The sequence below is a fragment of the Bos indicus x Bos taurus genome, chromosome 1 (assembly GCF_003369695.1).
Source record: "Bos indicus x Bos taurus breed Angus x Brahman F1 hybrid chromosome 1, Bos_hybrid_MaternalHap_v2.0, whole genome shotgun sequence".
Classification (NCBI taxonomy): domain Eukaryota; kingdom Metazoa; phylum Chordata; class Mammalia; order Artiodactyla; family Bovidae; genus Bos; species Bos indicus x Bos taurus.
The window spans coordinates 77047191-77067444 of NC_040076.1; the positions used below are offsets into that span (position 1 = coordinate 77047191).

Genomic DNA, 20254 nt, shown 5'->3' on the forward strand with positions numbered 1-20254 from the left:
CTAGTCAAAGCTATGGTTTTTCCAGTAGTCACGTATGGATGTGAGAGTAGGACCATAAAGAAAGCTGAGCACCAAAGAAGTGATGCCTTCAAACTGTGGTGTTGGAGAAGACACTTGAGAGTCCCTTAGACAGTGAGGAAATCAAGCCAGTCATTCCTAAAGGAAATCAGTTGTGAATATTCATTGGAAGGACTGATGCTGAAGCCTAAGCTCCAATACCTTGGCCATCTGATGTGAAGAGACAACTCTTTAGGAAAGCCCCTGATGCTGGGAAAGATTGAAGGCAGGAGGAGAAGGGGACGACAGAGGATGAGATGGTTGGATGGCATCACCGACTCGATGGACATGAGTTTGACCAAGCTCCAGGAGTTGGTGATGAAAAGGGAAGCCTGGCATGCTGGAGTCCATGGGGTTGCAAAGAATTGAACACAACAGAGCAAGAGAACTGAACTAAGTGGTAAAGAACCCGCCTGCCAATTCAGAAGATGTAAGAGACACGGGTTTGACCCCTGGATAAGGAAGATCCCTTGGAGGAGGGCATGACAACCCACTCCAGTATTGTTGCCTGGAGAATCACATGAACATAGGAGCCTGGCAGGCTACAGTCCATAGGGTTGCAAATAAGCACAACTGAAGTGACTTAGCAGCATGCACGTACAAGTAACTAATCCTGCAAGCTGTGTGGTGTAGCCAAAAAACATTAGAAGAAAAATCTGGAAGTTGTGTAAATACTGGATGGTGGCTTAAGATTTACATTTATTCAAGACAAATACAGCACAGAGCCTTCTCTGACTTTAATCATCAGTTAGATATAAAGCAAAAGGAACTTTCTTTTATCATACTTGGAAAAAACATGGATTATTTTCAACAGCAGTATATTTGTGAAACACAATTATTTAGGAATTTTAGTTTCTCTGTGCAAGTTTGAAAAAGATAAAATCTAATGAGTTCCATTTGCTTCATGAAAAACTAAACTCAGTGAGGCTGTGTTCCAAAAGTGTGTTTATAATCATTTAGCTAAACTTCAGAATACATTTTCTCATAGAAGCCACATTATCAGTGGAACTTGTTTATTTCTTCACATACCTGATTTATGACAGGTCATTCTCTCCATGTGATGAGGTTAGTCCTTTGTCACCCCACGCACCTATAACCAATGCCAATGGCTTCAAGCAATTGACAGCTTCTTCTCCTAAGCTTTCCCGGAGTCCTTCATGTGTAAACATACTTTCAATTCTTCCATCAGAGACAAAGCATTAAGTTGTCCCCATGCCCTCTCTTTAGAACTGTAAGATGCTGATGCCAAGACTCTATAATCACACAGAAGCAATAGCAACCACATGTGGATAAGTGAGTCCTGACCAGCACCAGGGGATGAGCAGCTCAGAAAACTTAAAAGTAGATCCTAAAGTCATGTATATAGGAAGGCTTTCCTGTCCTGCCTCATTTGCTTCAAGTATCAGTGATTTTGCTGTATCTATGTAGGAATTCCTCCTCCAGAAACACAAAATCAGATTGATACTAAAGGCACCAGTAACTAGGAAACTCTAAATTTACATCAGAAAGTTACTTTGACTTTGATAAAGCTGATTAAGAAAAACGACTCTCTCTAGCAAAGACAAATCACTCCTCAATTATTGAGAATAGAGAAGTAACCAGAAAAGTGACTGTTTTTTCCTGCTCTTCCCTTTCACACACACACACACACACACACACACACACACCTGGGTCTCAGGATTTTTCACTTCTCCACTTACTTTTGACCTTCCACTTGTTGGCACACAGTCTGGGAGTACTTAAGTTAGTTAACATTCAAGAATTTCAGGAAATTTTCCAACTATTATTCCTGAAGCTGCCGGTGAGAAAACTTAGCCATTGAATTTTATGGTGAAGGGAACCAAAGGTTCTTCTATGGGCATCTATCAACTCAAGTCAATTCAGAAAATAGCTAATTAGAATGGGTCCATCTTATCAAATAGTCCAACAATTGGTACCACTTTCCTGCTTTTATTTCTAAGCTGTACTATGGAATAAGTCTGGTTTCTATGTTTCTCAAGAAAGAAAAATGAACTCTGCTTAGATCAGACACTTTAAACATGAAAGCAAGACCCCTAAAATCCCATTACTTCAGCTTATTTAGTTTAGGGAGCCTGTTTGCTTGATCTAAGCAGTGCTTCTTTCCCTTATACCTTGTTCTCCCTAATCAACTCCACCTGAGCCATGCACAAGCTTGGAAGGACTGTGCCAATCATTTCCGAGCCCTAGAGGCTATGGAATGGGTCACCCAAAGGAGTGATGTGTTCTCATCACTAGGGGTATAAAAGTATTGGCTGAGGACTCCAGGGCAGGAATATTGTAACAGGAATTAAAATAGCAACTAAGATTAGACTTGAATTTTTAAAACTTTTTATTTTTAAAAATCCACAAACATAAATGCACCATTAAGGAATTAGAAAGGGTGCATCACTACCTAGGCTTTCCAGCCGACACAGTGGTAAAGAATCTGCCTGCCAATGCAGGAGACACAGGAGATGCAGGTTCCATCCCTGGGTCCAGAAGATCCCCTGGAGGAAGAATGGCAACCTGTTCCAGTATTCTTATCTGGAAAAGTCTATGGACAGAGGAGCCTGGTGGGCTACAATCCCTGGGGTTGCAAAGAGTCAAACACAACTGAGCATACACACCACTACCTAGATCAATTGTAATAATTACCAGCACCCCAGATTTCCCCATGATTTGTTTTTGTCATTCCACAAATATTAAATGTATATTTACTTAGGCTGTGCTGGTACTAAAATTAGAGAGATGAATTAAAAGAGAAAGCCTTTGCTGTCAAGGCGTTTGCCAGCCACCAACACAGCACGTATTGAACAGTTACCACGTGCCATGGACTGTGATGACCATTTTACCTGATAACTTTATTTCCTGAATTAGGTATTATTTTGACTTTATCTTTGTCTTATAGATCAGGAAGTTGGAAACAGTCTATGTCTTCTTCAGCCCCAGGATTCCATTGTTCTTTGACAAAACTTGACTCAAGTAATTGAGTAGAAGGATAGAGAAGGGGGGTTGTAGGAATGTTCACAGTATTCAAATTGAGAGTCATATTTTCACTTTCTTTCTCAGGCCTCTATAAAACCAAAGTGTGGGCGCATGATCAGCTTCTCGTCTGGAGGAGAGAACCCACATGGGGTGAAGGCAGTCACCAAGGGCCAGAGGTGTGCTGTGGCTCTGTGGTTTACCTTGGACCCACTTTATAGAGAATTGGTGAGTTTCTGACCCCTCGCCCTCAGAAAGTCAATGAGACACCCTATAGAACTGCTTCACGAACTAATTGATCTGAAAATTCTTATGAGCTGATTCATAGCCCTTCAGCAATCTTAGAGATCATGGGGGAAAAAACTTTTACAGAATCCTTTCTGTCTGCTTTCCAGTACTGGCCCTGTTTTCCAAGCAAGAACAAATCAGATCCATGACTTAGCAATTACACATCTGATTTTTGCACTGTAAGTTTTAGGAAAAGGGGCTAAGAATGCAGCTCTTGATCAGATGGGTTTTTATAAGTGAATGTTTGCAGAAATAGACATCTCAGTGATATTCAGCACTCTCCTAAATTAGTCCGGAGCTTATTAACAAATTGTAGCATCTGGAAAGAGCAATCATTTTCCACTGGTCACCTGAAGACTGATTTGTTGTCTCAACAAATCCTTAAAAAGTTCACTGAATCATTCATGAAACACTTATCAAAGACAATGAGGGGACATGAACATTTATTATTTACTACTATTAAGTTAAATATTAAAATATTTTTATTGTCTTAGAAGTGACTGAGGACAATTAGTCTGGATAAGAGACTATGATCTCACCCTTCTGGATGTTCGGAGCAGAGGTTATAGTGTTTGTAAGTCTGCCCAGGTGACACTCGTGGTAAAGAACCCACCTGCCAATGCAGGAGACATAAGAGACCTGGATTTGATCCCTGGGTTGGGAGGATCCCCTGGTGGAGGGCATAGCAACCCACTCCAGTATTCTTGCCTGGAAAATCTCATGGACAGAAGAGCCTAGTGGGCTATAGGCCATAAGGTCGCAAAGAGTTGGACATGACTGAAATGACTTAGCAGGCACAGCACGTGAAGCTATAGAGGAATGAATTAAATCCTATAGATACAGCCCCTGGGAGGAATATCTAGGCTCAACATAAGGAATAACTTTCAAACCAACTCCACCATTTGGTAGAATTCTCTTCTTTGGAAGCACAGAGTTACTTGTCACTGGATGACTCTAATCATAGCCTCAGCAACTTCTTGGCATGGAAAGCTGAGCCTGAACCTGAATCTTCATGGCAGGGGCTAAACCAAGTGACTGCAAAGTCTCCTCCAGCCTTGAGTCTTAATGAAGCTATGAAATTCTAGTCTTTAAACCGGCATGCGAACCAGTTTTCCTCTTTAGATCCCTAAATTGGATCCAATTGCATCAGAAACAGTTTAAAATGAATTTCTCTTTCTTATATACTACTTTTGCCATCCAAACCTAACTCAGTTTTTAGGCCTCATTTCTAAACATTCTGTCACATGTTTCACAAATGTTTATAAAAGATCTACTGTGTGCTTGGAAAACTACACTAGGTGGGCATTGGGGGTACATGATTGAACAAGGCAGAGCTTTGACCACAAGGAGCTTGGAGAGGCCACAGGAAACTGATGGGGAGAAAACAGCATCTGCATTTGTAGGGAGATATCAAAGGAGACTTACTTACACAGAAAGTGTTGGTCGCTCAGTTGTGCCCAGCTCTTTGCAACCCCATGGATGGCAGCCCACCAGGCCTCTGTCCATGGGATTTTCCAGGCAAGGATGCTGCTGCTGCTGCTGCTGCTAAGTTGCTTCAGTCGTGTCCGACTCTGTGCGACCCCATAGACGGCAGCCCACCAGGCTCCCCCGTCCATGGGATTCTCCAGGCAAGAACACCGGAGTGGGTTGGGATACTGGAGTGCTATTTTCCTTTCCTTCTCCAGGATTGTTAGCATCGGGCAACCATAAAAGAGCAGAGGATGGCAGCTGGGCACAAAAGAGAGAAAGAACAGTCCTGACAGAGGGAGCGGGGCAGGGAGAAATCTGAAAACATCACAAGGGACTGAGTAGTCGCCTTTACATTTAATTCCTCTCTCCTCTTGCCTCCCCACGGCCAGAATCCCAGTGTTCCCCACATCACTCCTTCTTAACTAAAGAATCTAGGTACATGAGTACACAGTGGAGATAACAACATTGTTGGAGAATTGTCTCTTGTTTTTTTTAAATATAAATTTATTTATTTTAATTGGAGGCTAATTACATTACAATATTGTATTGGTAGTGTTAAACATTTAATCAGTTTTATTATTCAGTATCTCAGCCTTTCCTTCAAGATATTTGTTTCTATCAAAATAAGCGCTCTCTTTCTCTCTCTCTCTCTCTCTCTCTCTCTCTCTCACTCACACACACACACACACACAAATAACACAAAGTTCTCTTTTTTCCTTCCTAACATGGAAAGTACTAGGGAAAATCCTCCAGTCTCTAGGCTGTGGCGACATCTAGTGGTCACAGAAGAAAATGACCAAAGCTTCTGTGACAGCTACCAGGAAAATCTTGCCTATGACATGATTCCCAGACTTTGCTCCACAATGTAGTCAACTGGGGATCTTTACAAACTATTGACATTTAGTTTATTGACACTATTGACATTAATGGCCCCAACATTTAAAAATCCTAGATTTACTAATTTAGGTGTAGGAAGTTTTAAAAGTTCCCCAGATGATTTCAATGTGTAACAAAGTTTGAAAGTCCCTGAGTTGTTGAGTCACTCAGTCGTGTCTGATACTTTGCGACCCCGTGGACTGCAGCATGCCAGACTTCCCTGTCCATTACCATCTCCTGGAGTTTGCTCAAACTAATGTCCATCAAGTTGGTGATGCCATCCAACCATCTCATCCTCTTGTCCCCTTCTCCTCCTACTTCAATCTTTCCCAGCATCAGGGTCTTTTCAAATGAGTTGTCTCTTCACATCAGGTGGTCAAAGTACTGGAGCTTCAGCTTCAGCATCAGTCCTTTCAATGAATATTCAGGGGTGATCTCCTTTAGAATTGATTGGTTTGATCTCCTTGCAGTCCAGGGGGCTCTCAAGAGACTTTTCCAGTACCACAGTGCGAAGGCATCAATTCTCTGGCACTCAGCCTTTTTCATTGTCCGGCTCTCACAGCCTTACATGACTACTGGAAAAATCATAACTTTGACCATATGGACCTTTGTCGGCAAAGTAACATCTCTGCTTTGTCATATACTGTCTAGGTTTGTCATTGCTTTTCTCCCAAGGAGCAAGAACTTTTTCATTTCATGGCAGCAGTCACCATCTGCAGTGATTTTGGAGCCCAAGAAAACAAAGTCTGTCTGTTTCTATTGTTTCCCCATCTATTTGCCATGAAGTGATGGGACAGGATGTCATCCTCTTCGTTTATTTGAATGTTGGGTTTTAAGCCAGCTTTTTCACTGTCCTCTTTCACCTTCTCAAGAGGCTCTTTAATTCCTCTTCACTTTCTGCCATAAGGGTGGTGTCACCTGCATCTCTGAAGTTCTTGATATTTCTCCCCAAAATCTTGATTCCAGCTTGTGCTTCATCCAGCCTGGCTTTTTGCATGATGTGTTCTGCATATAAGTTAAATAAGCAGGATGACAACATACAGCCTTGATGTACTCCTTTCCCAATTTTGAACCAGGAATTAAGCACCTCCTTTCAGGTTAAATCCCTGAGCAAAGAAAGCCTGCCTTTCAAGATGTCATCAGAGCTGGCAGATGTACATGCTCATTAGAGTTTACTTTAAAGGCATTACATTCTCAAGGAGTATTAAGCATCATAAATTCTTAAGGATGCCCAACATTAGAAGCTTTGATTCCTTGTTAGACAGTTCCATCTCTCTTTTAAACTTCTTTTCTTTCAAGAGAAACAAAATTGCAACAGTCTCTTGTGCGGTCAGATCGGAGCATTTTGTATCTACATCAATTTGCTAATCAACGAGGTGTTTTCCCTGCATTAATAAAGCAGTACTCATGTAGGGGCTTCGCTAGTGGCTCAGAAGTTAAGTATCTGCCTACAATGCAGGAGACACAGGAGATGCAGTTTCAATCCCTGGGTTGGGAAGACCCCATGGAGGAGGAAATGGCAACCCACTCCAGTATTCTTGCCTGGGAAATCCCATGGACAGAGAAGCCTGGCAGTCTATAGTCCATGGGGTCGCAAAGAGTCGGACACGACTGAGCATACACACACACACTCACGTGTTTTATTTGGACATTATGACAACTGTTTAGTTTTCTGTTATTTAGTATATCTGGTCCTTGTCAACATTACACTCAATTATAAACTCTTAAATAAAGGGGATTTTATTATCAAGGCATAAAATAATCAAGTTCTTTGTATAACTTACTATGCTGGGAACTGTGCTGGGGACTACCTATAGGAGATACAAATGGGCATAACTTTTATTTTCAGGGAACTTGAAGTCAAAGTGAAGAGACAATACAGGGACCTGAGTAATTAAAACACAAGGCAAAATTCAGCAAGAATTATTAGAGCCAAAAATGCATGGTGTTCATGGGACAGAAAGAGGGAGCCAGCGAAGGTTTCATGGAGGAGATGGCATTTAATAGGAGCCTTAAAGGATGAACACGATTTCTTAAGGGAGAGACATTTTGGGCATGTTAGACATCTACCCATGTATTTATTCATCAACTGTTATACTGTGCTGTGCTGTGTTCAGTCACTCAGACATGTCTGACTCTTTGCGACCCTGTGGACTATAGCCCGCCAGGCTCTTGTGTCCATGGGGTTCTCCAGGCAAAAATACTGGAATGGGTTGACATGTCCTCCTCCAGGGGGTCTTCCCAAACCAGGGATAGGACCTGTGTCTCCTGTGTCTCCTGCATCGCAGGCCAATTCTTTACCACTGAGCCGTCCTGCTAAATGTTAGTTGCTTTTCTGGGCACAGAAAATAGAGCAGTGCCCCCCAAATGACAAGATCCCCTGTTTTCATGGAGCTTAACTTCTAGTGGAAAAAGACAGCACATAAATAAAGAATAAACAGTTGAAGGATTTCCAGGTAGTGAGAAGGTATGTATGGGAAAGAAAATAAGACAACTGATTTTAAAGTAAAAAGGAGGGGGTAGCAAAGTGTGAGAGGCCTCTCCAGCCAAAGAAAGGAAGAAGCCAACAGTGATAAAGGTCTTGGGAGGAGTGTTCCAGGGGAGAAGAGGTTGCAAAGGCCCAAAGATAAGAAGGAGCACAGAATGGTCAAGAAGCAAAGAAAGCCAAGGTGACCAGAACATGGTATGTGAGGTAGAGAATGGGCTGAAGGGAGAACACAGAACAGGCAGCAGTTAGACTTGATGAGTTGTTCAGGAAATATGAATTCTCTTCCAATGTATTCTGTAAAAAGGCATAGAAAAAGATCCGAACAAAATTTTTGACCTGCCCAATGGGAAAGAAGCCATGTCCCTTCCCCTTTCCCCTGCCTCCCCCGATCCTGAGAATTACAAGATAGGAAAGACTGCCGTAGCTAACATATCATAGACCAGCGTCATAGAAAAGAAGGTGAAAAGATGTGGGGAACTGGAGATGTCATTTGGAAGTAGGCCAGCTGGGTCAATGGTGGGGGAGCAGTAAGAGAAACACAGGACGTGATGGAAGCAGTGCTTAAATCCTAGGGACACTCAACCTAGACTAGGATGAGGAAGGCCTTCGCAAAGCGCGGTATCCAGAGATCTCAAGGTAAGTCAGGAAGGTGGAGTGTAAGGCAAGGTGAAAGGAGAAGACAAGGTGAACTGAAGAAGAAAGAGAAGTCCAAGTCCTTACAAGCACATCAAGAAAGGTGGACCCAGAGCGTCCAGCAATGGAACCCATGCAAGGGCTGTGAGCAGTGAGCTGGAAAGGCAAGTGGCCATGATTCCAGTGCAGAGGGTCCAACAGGAGCGTGTGGGAGGGGATGTGACACAGATCAGTTTGAAAGCTACCACAGCAATTAAGTTAAGAGACAACAGGGTCCTCAAGCAGGAGCGATTTTTCCTGCCGCTGTGCAATTGGCAACATTTAGAGTTTTTTTTTTGGTTGTCACAACTTGGACTTGGTTGCCACTGGCTACCTGCAGTAGGCAGAGCCAGAGATGCTGCTAAATACCCTCAATGCACAGGACACCTCTCCACCCCCCACCAACAAAGAGTTATTATTTGCTCTAAAATGTCAGCAGGGCCACGCTTGAGAAACACTGGCCTAAACTAAGGTAACAGTTCAGTTCAGTTCAGTCGCTCAGTTGTGTCCAACTCTATGACCCCATGGACTGCAGCACACCAGGCCTCCCTGTCCATCACCAGCTCCCAGAGTCTATTCAAACTCATGTCCATCAAGTCAGTGATGCCATCCAGCCATCTCATCCTCTGTCGTCCCCTTCTCCTCCTGCCCTCAATCCCTCCCAGCATCAGGTTCTTTTCCAATGAGTCAGCTCTTCACATCAGGTGGCCAAAGTACTGGAGTTTTTAGCTTCAATATCAGTCCTTCCAATGAACACCCAGGACTGGTCTCCTTTAGGATGGACTGGTTGGATCTCCTTGCAGTCCAAAGGACTCTCAGGAGTCTTCTCCAACACCACAGTTCAAAAGCATCAATTCTTCGGCGCTCAGCTTTCTTCACACTCCAACTCTCACATCCATACATGACTACTGGAAAAACCATAGCCTTGACTAGACGGACCTTTGTTGGCAAAGAAATGTCTCTGCTTTTGAATATGCTATCTAGGTTGGTCATAACTTTCCTTCCAAGGAGTAAGTGTCTTTTAATTTCATGGCTGCAGTCACCATCTGCTGGCAATTTGATCTCTGGTCCCTCTAAGGCAACAGTACGTGCACTGAAAAGAAAGGGTCAGAAACAAGGGGCAGAACAGAGAGGACTCGGTGGTATATCAGATCCAAGAAACTATCATCAGGCTTTGGGGTGAATGTGGAAGTCGTGATGGTCTTTACTGAGAGAGGAATTCTGTGAAGAGAACAGAGTAGCTCTGCAGGGGAGAAGCTGTAGAATTCAGCTTGACAACTGAGCTGGAGAACTGAGTTGGAGATGTCTGTGGGACCACAAGTTAGAAATGGAAGTTGCAGTGATTCTGGAGCCCAAAATATAAAGTCTGACAATGTTTCCACTGTTTCCCCATCTATTTCCCATGAAGTGATGGGACCAGATGCCATGATCTTCGTTTTCTGAATGTTGAGCTTTAAGCCAACTTTTTACTCTCCTCTTTCACTTTCATCAAGAGGCTTTTGAGTTTCTCTTCACTTTCTGCCATAAGGGTGGTGTCATCTGCATATCTGAGGTTATTGATATTTCTCCCAGCAATCTTGATTCCAGCTTGTGCTTCTTCCAGCCCAGTGTTTCTCATGATGTACTCTGCATATACGTTAAATAAGCAGGGTGACAATATACAGCCTTGACGTACTCCTTTTCCTATTTGGAACCAGTCTGTTGTTCTATGTCCAGTTCTAACTGTTGTTTCCTGACCTGCATACAGGTTTCTCAAGAGGCAGGTCAGGTGGTCTGGTATTCCCATCTCTTTCAGATATTTCCACAGTTTATTGTGATCCACATAGTCAAAGGCTTTGGCATAGTCAATAAAGCAGAAATAGATGTTTTTTCTGGAACTCTCTTGCTTTTTCAATGATCCAGCGGATGCTGGCAATTTGATCTCTGGTCCCTCTAAGGCAACAGTACGTGCACTGAAAAGAAAGGGTCAGAAACAAGGGGCAGAACAGAGAGGACTCGGTGGTATATCAGATCCAAGAAACTATCATCAGGCTTTGGGGTGAATGTGGAAGTCGTGATGGTCTTTACTGAGAGAGGAATTCTGTGAAGAGAACAGAGTAGCTCTGCAGGGGAGAAGCTGTAGAATTCAGCTTGACAACTGAGCTGGAGAACTGAGTTGGAGATGTCTGTGGGACCACAAGTTAGAAATGGAAGTTGCAGTTGACTATATAAGATTTCTTGACAAGAGAGTAGTCTTGGAAGGTAATTGCTGAGTATACAGGGAAGTCAGGAGAAGGCACCTGGATAGGGATAGAATGAGGCTACATCTTTAGCTGGATTTAGCATCCATTCATGTACAGATGATACCTGGAAATGTTGGGGGAGCATCTGGCACTGGCATCACTTGTAACAGCAATGTTTATATTGTCTTTTTTTACAGGAGCGAATACAGGCGGATGAAGTGATCGCAATCCTGGATCAAGAACAGCAAGGGAAGCACGAACTGAATATCAATCCCAAAGATGAGCTATAAAAATGAGAAAAAGAGTCTCTATCAAATATTTATTTAAATTGTTAATCTTATGAGAACTTTTTTATTTTTGTACAGAGCCACGGTATAAATTAACAGGTTAATATGAATCAGCAAATCTCCCTTCTGTGCCTAAGGATGCTTTCTTTGCCTCAGTCTGTCTGTCTGTCTTGGTTTTCTCAGCAGATTGTCTTTCAAAGCCCAGTCACCCCTTCCCCACTGTGCGTGCGCATGTGCGCGCGCGCGCGCGCACACACACACACACACACACACACACACACACACACACAGACTTCATTTGCTGCAGATCCTAAAATTCAAGCAGAAAGAATAAGTCCATTCCTGGCGAAACAACAACTCCTATGCATGCCCAGATCTAAAGTTAGAATGTGATCGGACTCAGAAGGCCTTTCTGGCTCTGTGACTTTCAGCCACTGTCTTTCCCAGAGCTGATGGCTGTGACTCTGAAGGGTCCATGGTGAGGTCAGAACTGCTTCAAGTCACTGCCCTGAGGGCCCCCCAGGCTCTGCAAAGGGACAGCTCTGATGAAGACTGTGAGACGGAGGGGTCAGCCTTCCCAGGCCTGGGTGGAGTTTTTGACTCTGGTGTTTTTCGCATAGAGCACCCTTACACTGGAAGCTTTGATTCACCCTCCACTATGTGCTAGTCCAGAAAGGACTGCCCTAGGAGTGTTGTCTTTAAAAAGTGTTTTTCAAGGGTTGAAGTAGAATGGTTCTTCATCCCAGCGATTCTGGAAGAAAATCTTTAATCCCACCTGAATGTGGGCACCATGGCTACACTGCCCGAGAGAAGGATGTTTTGTTCTTCAGGGAGGAAAAATGGATTTCTGGTTGATTCCACTCTTCATCTGAGTGTATTTTGAGCCCCTCCTACCCCTTCCCCCACCTATGGTGCTCTCCAGCTCATGGATTTTAGTGTTTGTATCTGATTTGTTTAATAAAGGGAGGCTTGTTTTAATATCCAGCATTTGTTTTTCTTCTCCCAAATGTTTGGTTTATCTCCAGGTAATCCAAACAGGAGCTTTGGGGACCACCCAGGGATAATATTGGATCATGGTTCATTTTGTTGGCAGGGGCTTGGGGCTGCAAGGAAGGTATGAGCATTCCTTCTGAAGAAACAGGGATGGTTAGCAAAAAGATGTTAATCCAGAGAATATCTGGGGTCCTTGATGCTGGTTCTAAGGAAAATACTACCAAGACAGTGTTTTGCGGGGGTGGGGAATGGGGTTATTCTAGCCGAGAGAGTCTGCTCCACTAAGCCAGGGGAGATCACCTGACTCTTTGATGGGCAGTGGTAGAGGCTGTAGCCCTTAAGAGAACCAACAGATAAAAACATTTTCTAGGGACTTATCTGGTGGTTCGGGGCTAAGACTGCTCCCAATGCAGCAGACCCAAGTTCCATCCCTGGTCAGGGAGCTAGATCCCACATGTTGCAACTAAGATCCTGCACTAAGAGTTCTTCAAGAAAGTCTGCAACATACTGCAGTGAAAATCAAAGATCCCACCCGCTGTAATGAAGACCTGGCACAGCCAAATAAATACTTTTTAAAAATAGCAACAATATATTCAATCATTATTAAAAAATTGATAAAAATCACAGTAACTTTCTGCCATTTATGATCTTGGGTAGTGGTAAGAACATTCATCCTTTGAGACTGAAAAATTGAGTCATAATGATTTGTGTGCCATCTGTTTTTCACCCAACCCTCTGGTTGGGGGAGTGGAAAGAGCATTAGATTATAATCCCATCCCGATCAAATATGCTGTGCTGTGTGACCCGGAGCTAGTCTCATTCCCTTTCTGGGCTTCAGTCTCCTCTGAAAATGACATCATTGCCAGTAATTGTTCCCAGAAACCGTCCCTCTTGATCTAAATACAAAACAAAGTCAAAAGAAAACAAACCTAAAACTCTGATTTTAGAAACATTCACAAATACCAAATTTACTTCTACTAACATTTGGAGAATTGTGTATGGGTTCATTGTGTGTGTATGTGATTTTAAAACCCGGAACCTAATTTTAGGTCTGAAATTCCCTAAGCTTTGGAACAGGAGGTTGCTATTTGTCTGCTCCTTTACTGAGAAATGTTTGCTGACGCTCAGATTTGCTAATAGGAGGTTCTGGCCAAGGATCTAATTTCTGTTTTCTGGCAACAAGGCATCAACAAAGAAAACCATCTTTGGCTCAATGCAGTCCTTGCTTCCTGGGTGCTCCCGGTGCTCTGGGAGAGGCCAGGACTCCAGGACCAAGTCTGCCTTTCAGTCCCGCAGGAAGTGAGCAGAGGCCTCAGGAGATGGGCGTCATGGTAAATCCCCATCTTGTACCATCCCTGACAACACAGAGCTGTTATTCCTGTTGTGCAGGCTACCAGGGTTGGGTTCTGTACTTGGGACATCACGTAGACACTCAGGCATTTGTGTTCTAATCTGCCTCACATCAAACCATGCATAATTTCATTCAAATATTAGGGAGTGTCATCAGATGATTTTTTAGAGTACTGAGCTTAGAAATCACTTTCTATGTGATGTCTGGCCCCTTGTGTAGAAGGATGGGAAAGCTCATTAGAATTTCTTAAGTTTTCAGAGCTAAAGGAGGCTGTAGAAATTGCAATTCAATTCTGTCTTTCTGTCTGGGAGGAAACTGAGGCTCAGAAGTTGACAAAATGATTGTGTGGTTGCAGAATTCAAGCAGGAAGAGCTGGGGCTTCTGAATTGACTTGTACGAGAATCCTGGCCCAGGGCAGCATCCTCTAGAAGATGGGTAACTTTTTCTCTTTGGCCAAAGGTGGTACTTGGTCATCAGTCCATGGATGGACCTGTAGTTCAGTTAGGACCTGCAGGACTGTGTTCAGAAGTGATGTCTTTCTCTAATTCCCTTAAAAGTGCTATATGTGCTTGAGACAGCCCAGGCTAAAAGCCCAGTTTTTATGACTCCAAGTCTAGGACTCTTCATCTCTGTCTCACTGGGAGCTATCTCACCCTAAGGACTCTCCTGTGTGTAAAACGCCCAAGATATTACAAAGCTTCTGTTTTCTCCTGTATTGTTGGATTGAATGCTCAAGACACAGGACGGGTTCTTACACTAGAAACCCCAGGAAGTGTTTGGAGTCCAGATTATGAGGCCCGTTTGGAAGATGAGGAAACGGAGAGCAGTGAAGTGAAGTCAGAGCCTATGCCCACTGGGCTTAGAGGGTGCAGGTCTGAGGCAGAAGCAGCCTTTTGAACAGGAAGGAAAACAAGTGCCAGCTTGTTTGCTTCCAGGCATGCCTACTCTGAAATAGTACATTCGTGTAAAGAACAGAGTTAGATTTTTATCAAACCTAAACTTTTCCTCCTTTCTTATTTTCCCATTGATGTGTGAAGGCATATTTCCCCCTTCTCTCCTTGGAGAAGGATTGAATGTGGTTGCAAAATTCAGTGAAACAATACTGGGTGCCGGGCCCTGCTTTCATGATGCTCACCAAAGGGAAGAAGGTTCTAGTCAGGTGCCATTTTCCACCCACTCCAAGGCAGAAAGGATCTGGCATTTCTGTTTCCTCTTGAGCAAACCCCGACTCAGAACAGACCCATTTTCTTAGAAGTGTGGGGTCCTTTCCTCAGAGCCCTGAATGTGAGTTGCTTGACAGGGAAATTTTAGTTTTAGCATGGTTTTCATCACTGCTTTGTGCATAGAATTCTTTGGCACTTTTTCAGCTGAGGAGAAGCCATGGAATGAGTCAGTGCCATTTAATAATATATATCTATGAATTTTAATTGAAGTACAAATGCTGAATTATTTCGCATAAGACAGCCATGGGGAAAATCTCCCTCACTGACGTCAAGAAAGGAGGTAATGAGGGCCACCTCACTAGATCCTGATGCCAAGGATCAGGTGTGCTGAGGTGACTGACAATGGTAGGGCTGAGAAGTGGGGAAGAGTTGAGCTGGTCCCACATCCAAAGCTCTTCTCAGAAACAGGAACCATTTGGCAAAACGCCCCCAAACCGAAGTTAAAATGGCCCATGGGATGATCCTGGTTGCATCCTGCCAAGAAGTCTGTGATGTGAAGTGACCTCCTCCACACAGTCCCTCTTCCCACCCACAAATCTACTCCCAGATAATTCGATGTTTCCGACATGAGACGTAAGGGCCCCTACCATTCCAGACCCGCATGATTTCTTCAGACACACCGAGACACATAACACCCACCACTGTTTGGGCTCGCTGCTGGGTTGGAACTGCAGACTCATGGTGTCAGAGCTTCCTCCTTCCCACCTCCCACCAGGTAATCATGGTGTTTCCTCTCCCCACTGCTGATCTCAGAGGCCAGACGACCTCAAGTCTGGAACAATCTGATCTTAGATCCTGGCTTGCTCTACAATAGATGGCATCTGCCATGTAAAAAGCTGGCTGAGTCACTCACCTCTGCATTGAAAGAGCTTATAAAGGGCTCACAAGACAGATAGCCAAACAAAAGTTTCCTGTTCTCTCTTCTCCTGACATGCATTGCTAGGGAGGAAAATCTGAATGCTCTGTTAATTCAATATACAACCCACTTTTTCTGGTCTATGATACCCCTTGGGGGAAGGTAAACAAAATGAGCTTCACCCTTTCTTTCCTTGTTAGGCTATTAGAGATTGAGGCTACAGATGGGTTTGACAACCTTTCTACCTTAACAGCCCTTCTATAAGCCATCTTCTGCTTTGGAAATGCCAGTCAGCTCCGTTCATCTGAGTGCCCTTTTGAAATTGGGAATTGAGGGTCATCCCATCTTTCTGGGAACACTTGCCCTTGGCCCATCATGTCAGATTCAGGTAATTTCCCTCATGACAGAGGTACCTAAAAAGGCCCTAGAAATCCTACCTAGACCCCCCTAAATTATCCTTGTTCCTCCCAAGCTGATGCTGTTACCTCTGAATTGCTATCTGATGGTGGGTGGGGAGAACAATGGGGACCAGACAAGAAGGGTTACCTGTAAAGTCTCATCTTTTTCCACTTATAAATCATATGTCCCATTGTTTCAAAGGGTTGTAATCATGGTTGGCATTTACAAAGCTTTTTTTATGGTCTTGAAGCACTTGGCAGTCAAATGAAAGTACATAATTATCCTGAGAGACACATCAGTGCAATCTTCATTTTGTAAACAGAGAAAAGGAACAGGCACAGGAAAGGAAGTATAGGAAACCTCTGGCCATTGAGGAATTCATTCCTGAGATACCTTGTGAGCGGCTACTCAGTAGTGGGTTTAGAGAAGTGTTCAAAAATGAGTATGATTTTATCCCCTCCTTTAAGAATTTCAAAGTAAAGTGGAAAAAATAGATGTAAAGGAATGAAAAATATAAAATGAGACAAGTGTGGTGACAGGAGGGCTATAATAGAGGCAGGTACAAAAAAGGCCACATGAGTTCAGAGAAGGGAGTGGCTGGAGGGAGGGAGAGCTTAACAGAGAAGATGGCAGTTACATTGGGTCTTGAGTGCCTGTCTGTCACCAATAAGCAGAAATGAGCCACGATGGCCTCAGCTGAAAAAGTGGTTTAATTTGAGCCTGTTGGTTTCTTGGGTTCTAAAATACTAACCTTTCAGAAGAGTTGGAGAGTTTATTTTATATGTTTAAAGATTTTTTTTTTTGACATGGACTATTTTTAAGGTCTTTATTGAATTTCTTACAATATTGTTTATGTTTTTTGGCTGCAAGGCATGTGGGATCTTAACTCCCCACTCAGGGATCAAACCCATACCTCTTGCATTGGAAGGTGAAATTTCAACCACTGGACCACCAGGGAAGTCCCTGGAGAGTTTATTTTAAAGTTGGTGTTTTGAAAGTGGGGAGGGATGAAATCTTTACTACTAATTGCCCTGGGAATGCAAGTTAATGAATGCTGTGAAAATCCAAATAAATACCAATTTAAAAGGGGCTTTATTTTATTCCCTTGTCAGGAGGTTTATTTAAGTGGGTGGAGCAAAGCCACTAAGGATCAGGCTTCTTGATGAAAAGTAGAGCTGAGGGGAACCTCGCCTTTCAGGTCAAGATCCATGAAGTTGCCCAGTGGCACTTCCCTCTGTCCATGAGTCCAAGAAATCTCTCATTCCATATGCCCTGGGGCCAGCCACTCTCTCAAATGCTTACACATTCATCTCACAAATGGGAAAAATGATGATATTCCAGCCCATCTGAGGATATTCAGATGTGTTGTCTGCAAAAACCTAAAGCATCTGGTAAAATCAGTCAAGCTTATTGTAAAACCAGAAAAATATGGGATGTTTTAGTAAGGACATTTCTTTTACCGTCATGCAGGAAAGAGAGTTTCAGCAGCTTTGGGACTCCTTGGAAGCAAACTGTCTCCAGCAGACATTGAAGGGGACCTTCTACCTCATTTAAAACCAGAGTCCAATAAAACATCATGCAATAAATTGTCCAATCACACTTATCGTGTCTGTTCTCTGTACCTGTTTTTGGTTTGTTAAACCTTGTAAATGCTTTTGAAGGTCTTAAGCAATCATACTTAATCATGCATAATTTTAGAATAAATTATAGAATACTTGAGGCTTAGAAGCCAACTTCAAGACTTCTGGTCACGAGAATAATATTCTGAGCTCTCATAATATTCCACCATTTAGCAACATTTACTGAACAGATACACTAGGATTTTTGTGGTATTTGAAGTTCAGAGTTTCAGGACATGTTTTCTTCATGAGATAATATGAATCAGAATTATATTTATTTGGAGTCATTATTGGTAAAAAAAAAAGTGCTATTCAGATGTTTTTCTTCTTCTCAGCATCCCAGATACGGGCTTCCCTGGTGGCTCAGTGGTAAAGAACCCACCTGCCAAGCAAGAGACCTGGATTTTATCCCTGGGTCAGGGAAATCTCCTGGAGGAAGAAAGGGAAACCCACTCTAGTATTCTTGCCTGGAAAATCCCATGGACAGAGGAACCTGGAGGGCTATAGTCATTTGGATCTCAAAAGAGTTGGACACTACTTAGTGACTAAACAACAATAATCCCAGAGAAAGTTATAACAATATTTTTAGCAGAACTGGGTTCTGAGAAGTCTTAATTTGCAGTTTATTCTACCTTTAGTTACTTCTAATCAAGAACAGGCATGAAGGCATCACGGGACCCCCATGGACTCCACAGTGCCGAGACTCCTGGAGGGTGTTCCATTTCCCTTCATTGTTTAGCATTGTGGTCACTAAGTGCTTCACAGTCTCCCAGGAGACAGGACCATTATTGACACAAAGGGAAAAAGAAACCCATAATAGACGAACAAATTGACGTCAGTTCACAATAGATGTTAGTTTCCCAAATAAAAAATAAGTGTATGTACTCTCTAAGGATGTTTTGCAGTTCTGATCACTTTTTTTCTGAAAAGTTAGGAGGCAGGAGGAATTACTATAAGTTGATCTGCTTCCAGGTCTCCCCACTCCTCCAAACTCCAGTGGAAATCCAGAAGGAGGATCCTGTCTTCAGTAAGATGGTTGATACCACTGCACAGGGAGGGTGCCAAGTCTGATTCCAGCTCTGTTCCAACATGCTCTGGTTTCCTCATGGGGAGCACTCTGAGTCTTCTCTGAACTTTCAAGCCGCAGGGCTGAGGGTATAGATTTTTCTTCCAGACGTTTGGCTTCTGAATAATGTTTTTTGTCTCTAAGGGTCATAAAAGTATATCTGATGTTGCTCCCTGTACCATGAACTTCTATTTGAAGCACCAGTGAGCCACTTCAAAGGCTCAGCACCACACGGACAGGAAGATGCTGTTCCTGGGGTCTCTGCTCTGCCAAAGTGTGCCCACCAGCCTGGGACACTTTGCCTGCCAAGACTCTTAAAGACCAGGTGTCAGATACATCAAATGTGACAAATTGGCATGCTGAAAACTTCAACCATCTTGCCTTCAAAACCAGCTTGGAATATCCATCATGCTTTGAACTCTATGGGGAAAAGAAATGCATCAGCTACATGCAGGCTGATTTACAAATTATGCAGAAAGCTAACTGAATGGTCCTCAAAGCTCAGCACAGAGTGCTCATAGTCACCGTTCAGTCCATAGTGAACTGTCCAAAGCTGGTTAGACTGGGGAGGTCAAGCCTGTGGTAGAAACACAAGGAAGAATCATGATTAAAATAAGGATTTGTACTGGTATTACAGCAAATGAAGATTGCTGCAAATAACAGATTGTAGGTTGAAAGGGGCCTTAGAGAGCACCCATTCATACATCCCCTATTTTAGAGTTAGGGAAACTGAGGCCCAGAAAAAAAGTTATTCACCCAACTTTATTATGAAAGTTACCGCTAGAATCTGACCTTAAGTCCCAGGTAGCCCAACCCCTCAGAGCCCCATACTGAGACACAGTGTGCCACAAAAAGGAAGGCTCAGATTTTATACCTCCCAGACATGGAAACCCTTGTTAACTTTACCAGGTCTCTCATAATGGTCACATTTCTTATCCTCTCATTTTCCATGTTTTCATCTATAAAGGGCTAGTAATACCTATCTGATGAGTTGTCATGGAATTTAACTGAGGTAATAGAAGGAAAATGACGCTTGTTAAAAAGCAAGCATATCAGAACACCTGTATCAGAACACCTCAACAGAAGACGAATGGATAGGACTATGATTTCTCTAGCAATACTTTTCCAGCTATCACAACATTTTTTAATGCGTTCTCCCATGAGGCATTTTGGAATTGCCAAAGTTAATTTTCATACAATTAGATTTAAGATTCATTTCTGGCCAAAAATAACACACTTATTGCTGGGGCAGAGACACAGGAGAAGAGAAACTTGTTATACAAAATCAAGAGGGTGTTTCAATTCCAAATTGGCTGTCAATCATCAATCTAGAAAGGATATTCTTGCCTTTCCTGTAGCCCCTTTGTCTGACCTTTCTGACTTCCTAGCCTCCCCTGCACTGAGA

General features: G+C 43.0%; 1 protein-coding gene and 1 long non-coding RNA gene across 3 annotated transcripts in view; both read left to right on the forward strand.

Moving 5' to 3' along the window:
* The window catches only part of P3H2 (prolyl 3-hydroxylase 2), a 179396-nt gene extending 167072 nt beyond the window's left edge, over positions 1–12324 (forward strand). The window contains exons 14-15 of one of the 2 annotated variants that reach the window (XM_027538402.1): positions 3127–3267; positions 11253–12324. In XM_027538402.1, coding sequence (XP_027394203.1) covers positions 3127–3267; positions 11253–11345 — 234 coding nt within the window. In that variant the 3' untranslated portion in view covers positions 11346–12324. Of the gene's footprint in view, positions 1–3126; positions 3268–11252 lie in introns of those variants that run through there. The other variant, XM_027538403.1, reaches the window with a different exon arrangement.
* A 605-nt stretch (positions 12325–12929) lies between these two features.
* Positions 12930–17763, forward strand: LOC113890711. The gene is made up of 2 exons (XR_003510614.1): positions 12930–13666; positions 17635–17763. It is a non-coding gene; the product is annotated as an uncharacterized LOC113890711 (long non-coding RNA).
* The last annotated feature ends 2491 nt before the right edge of the window (positions 17764–20254 follow it).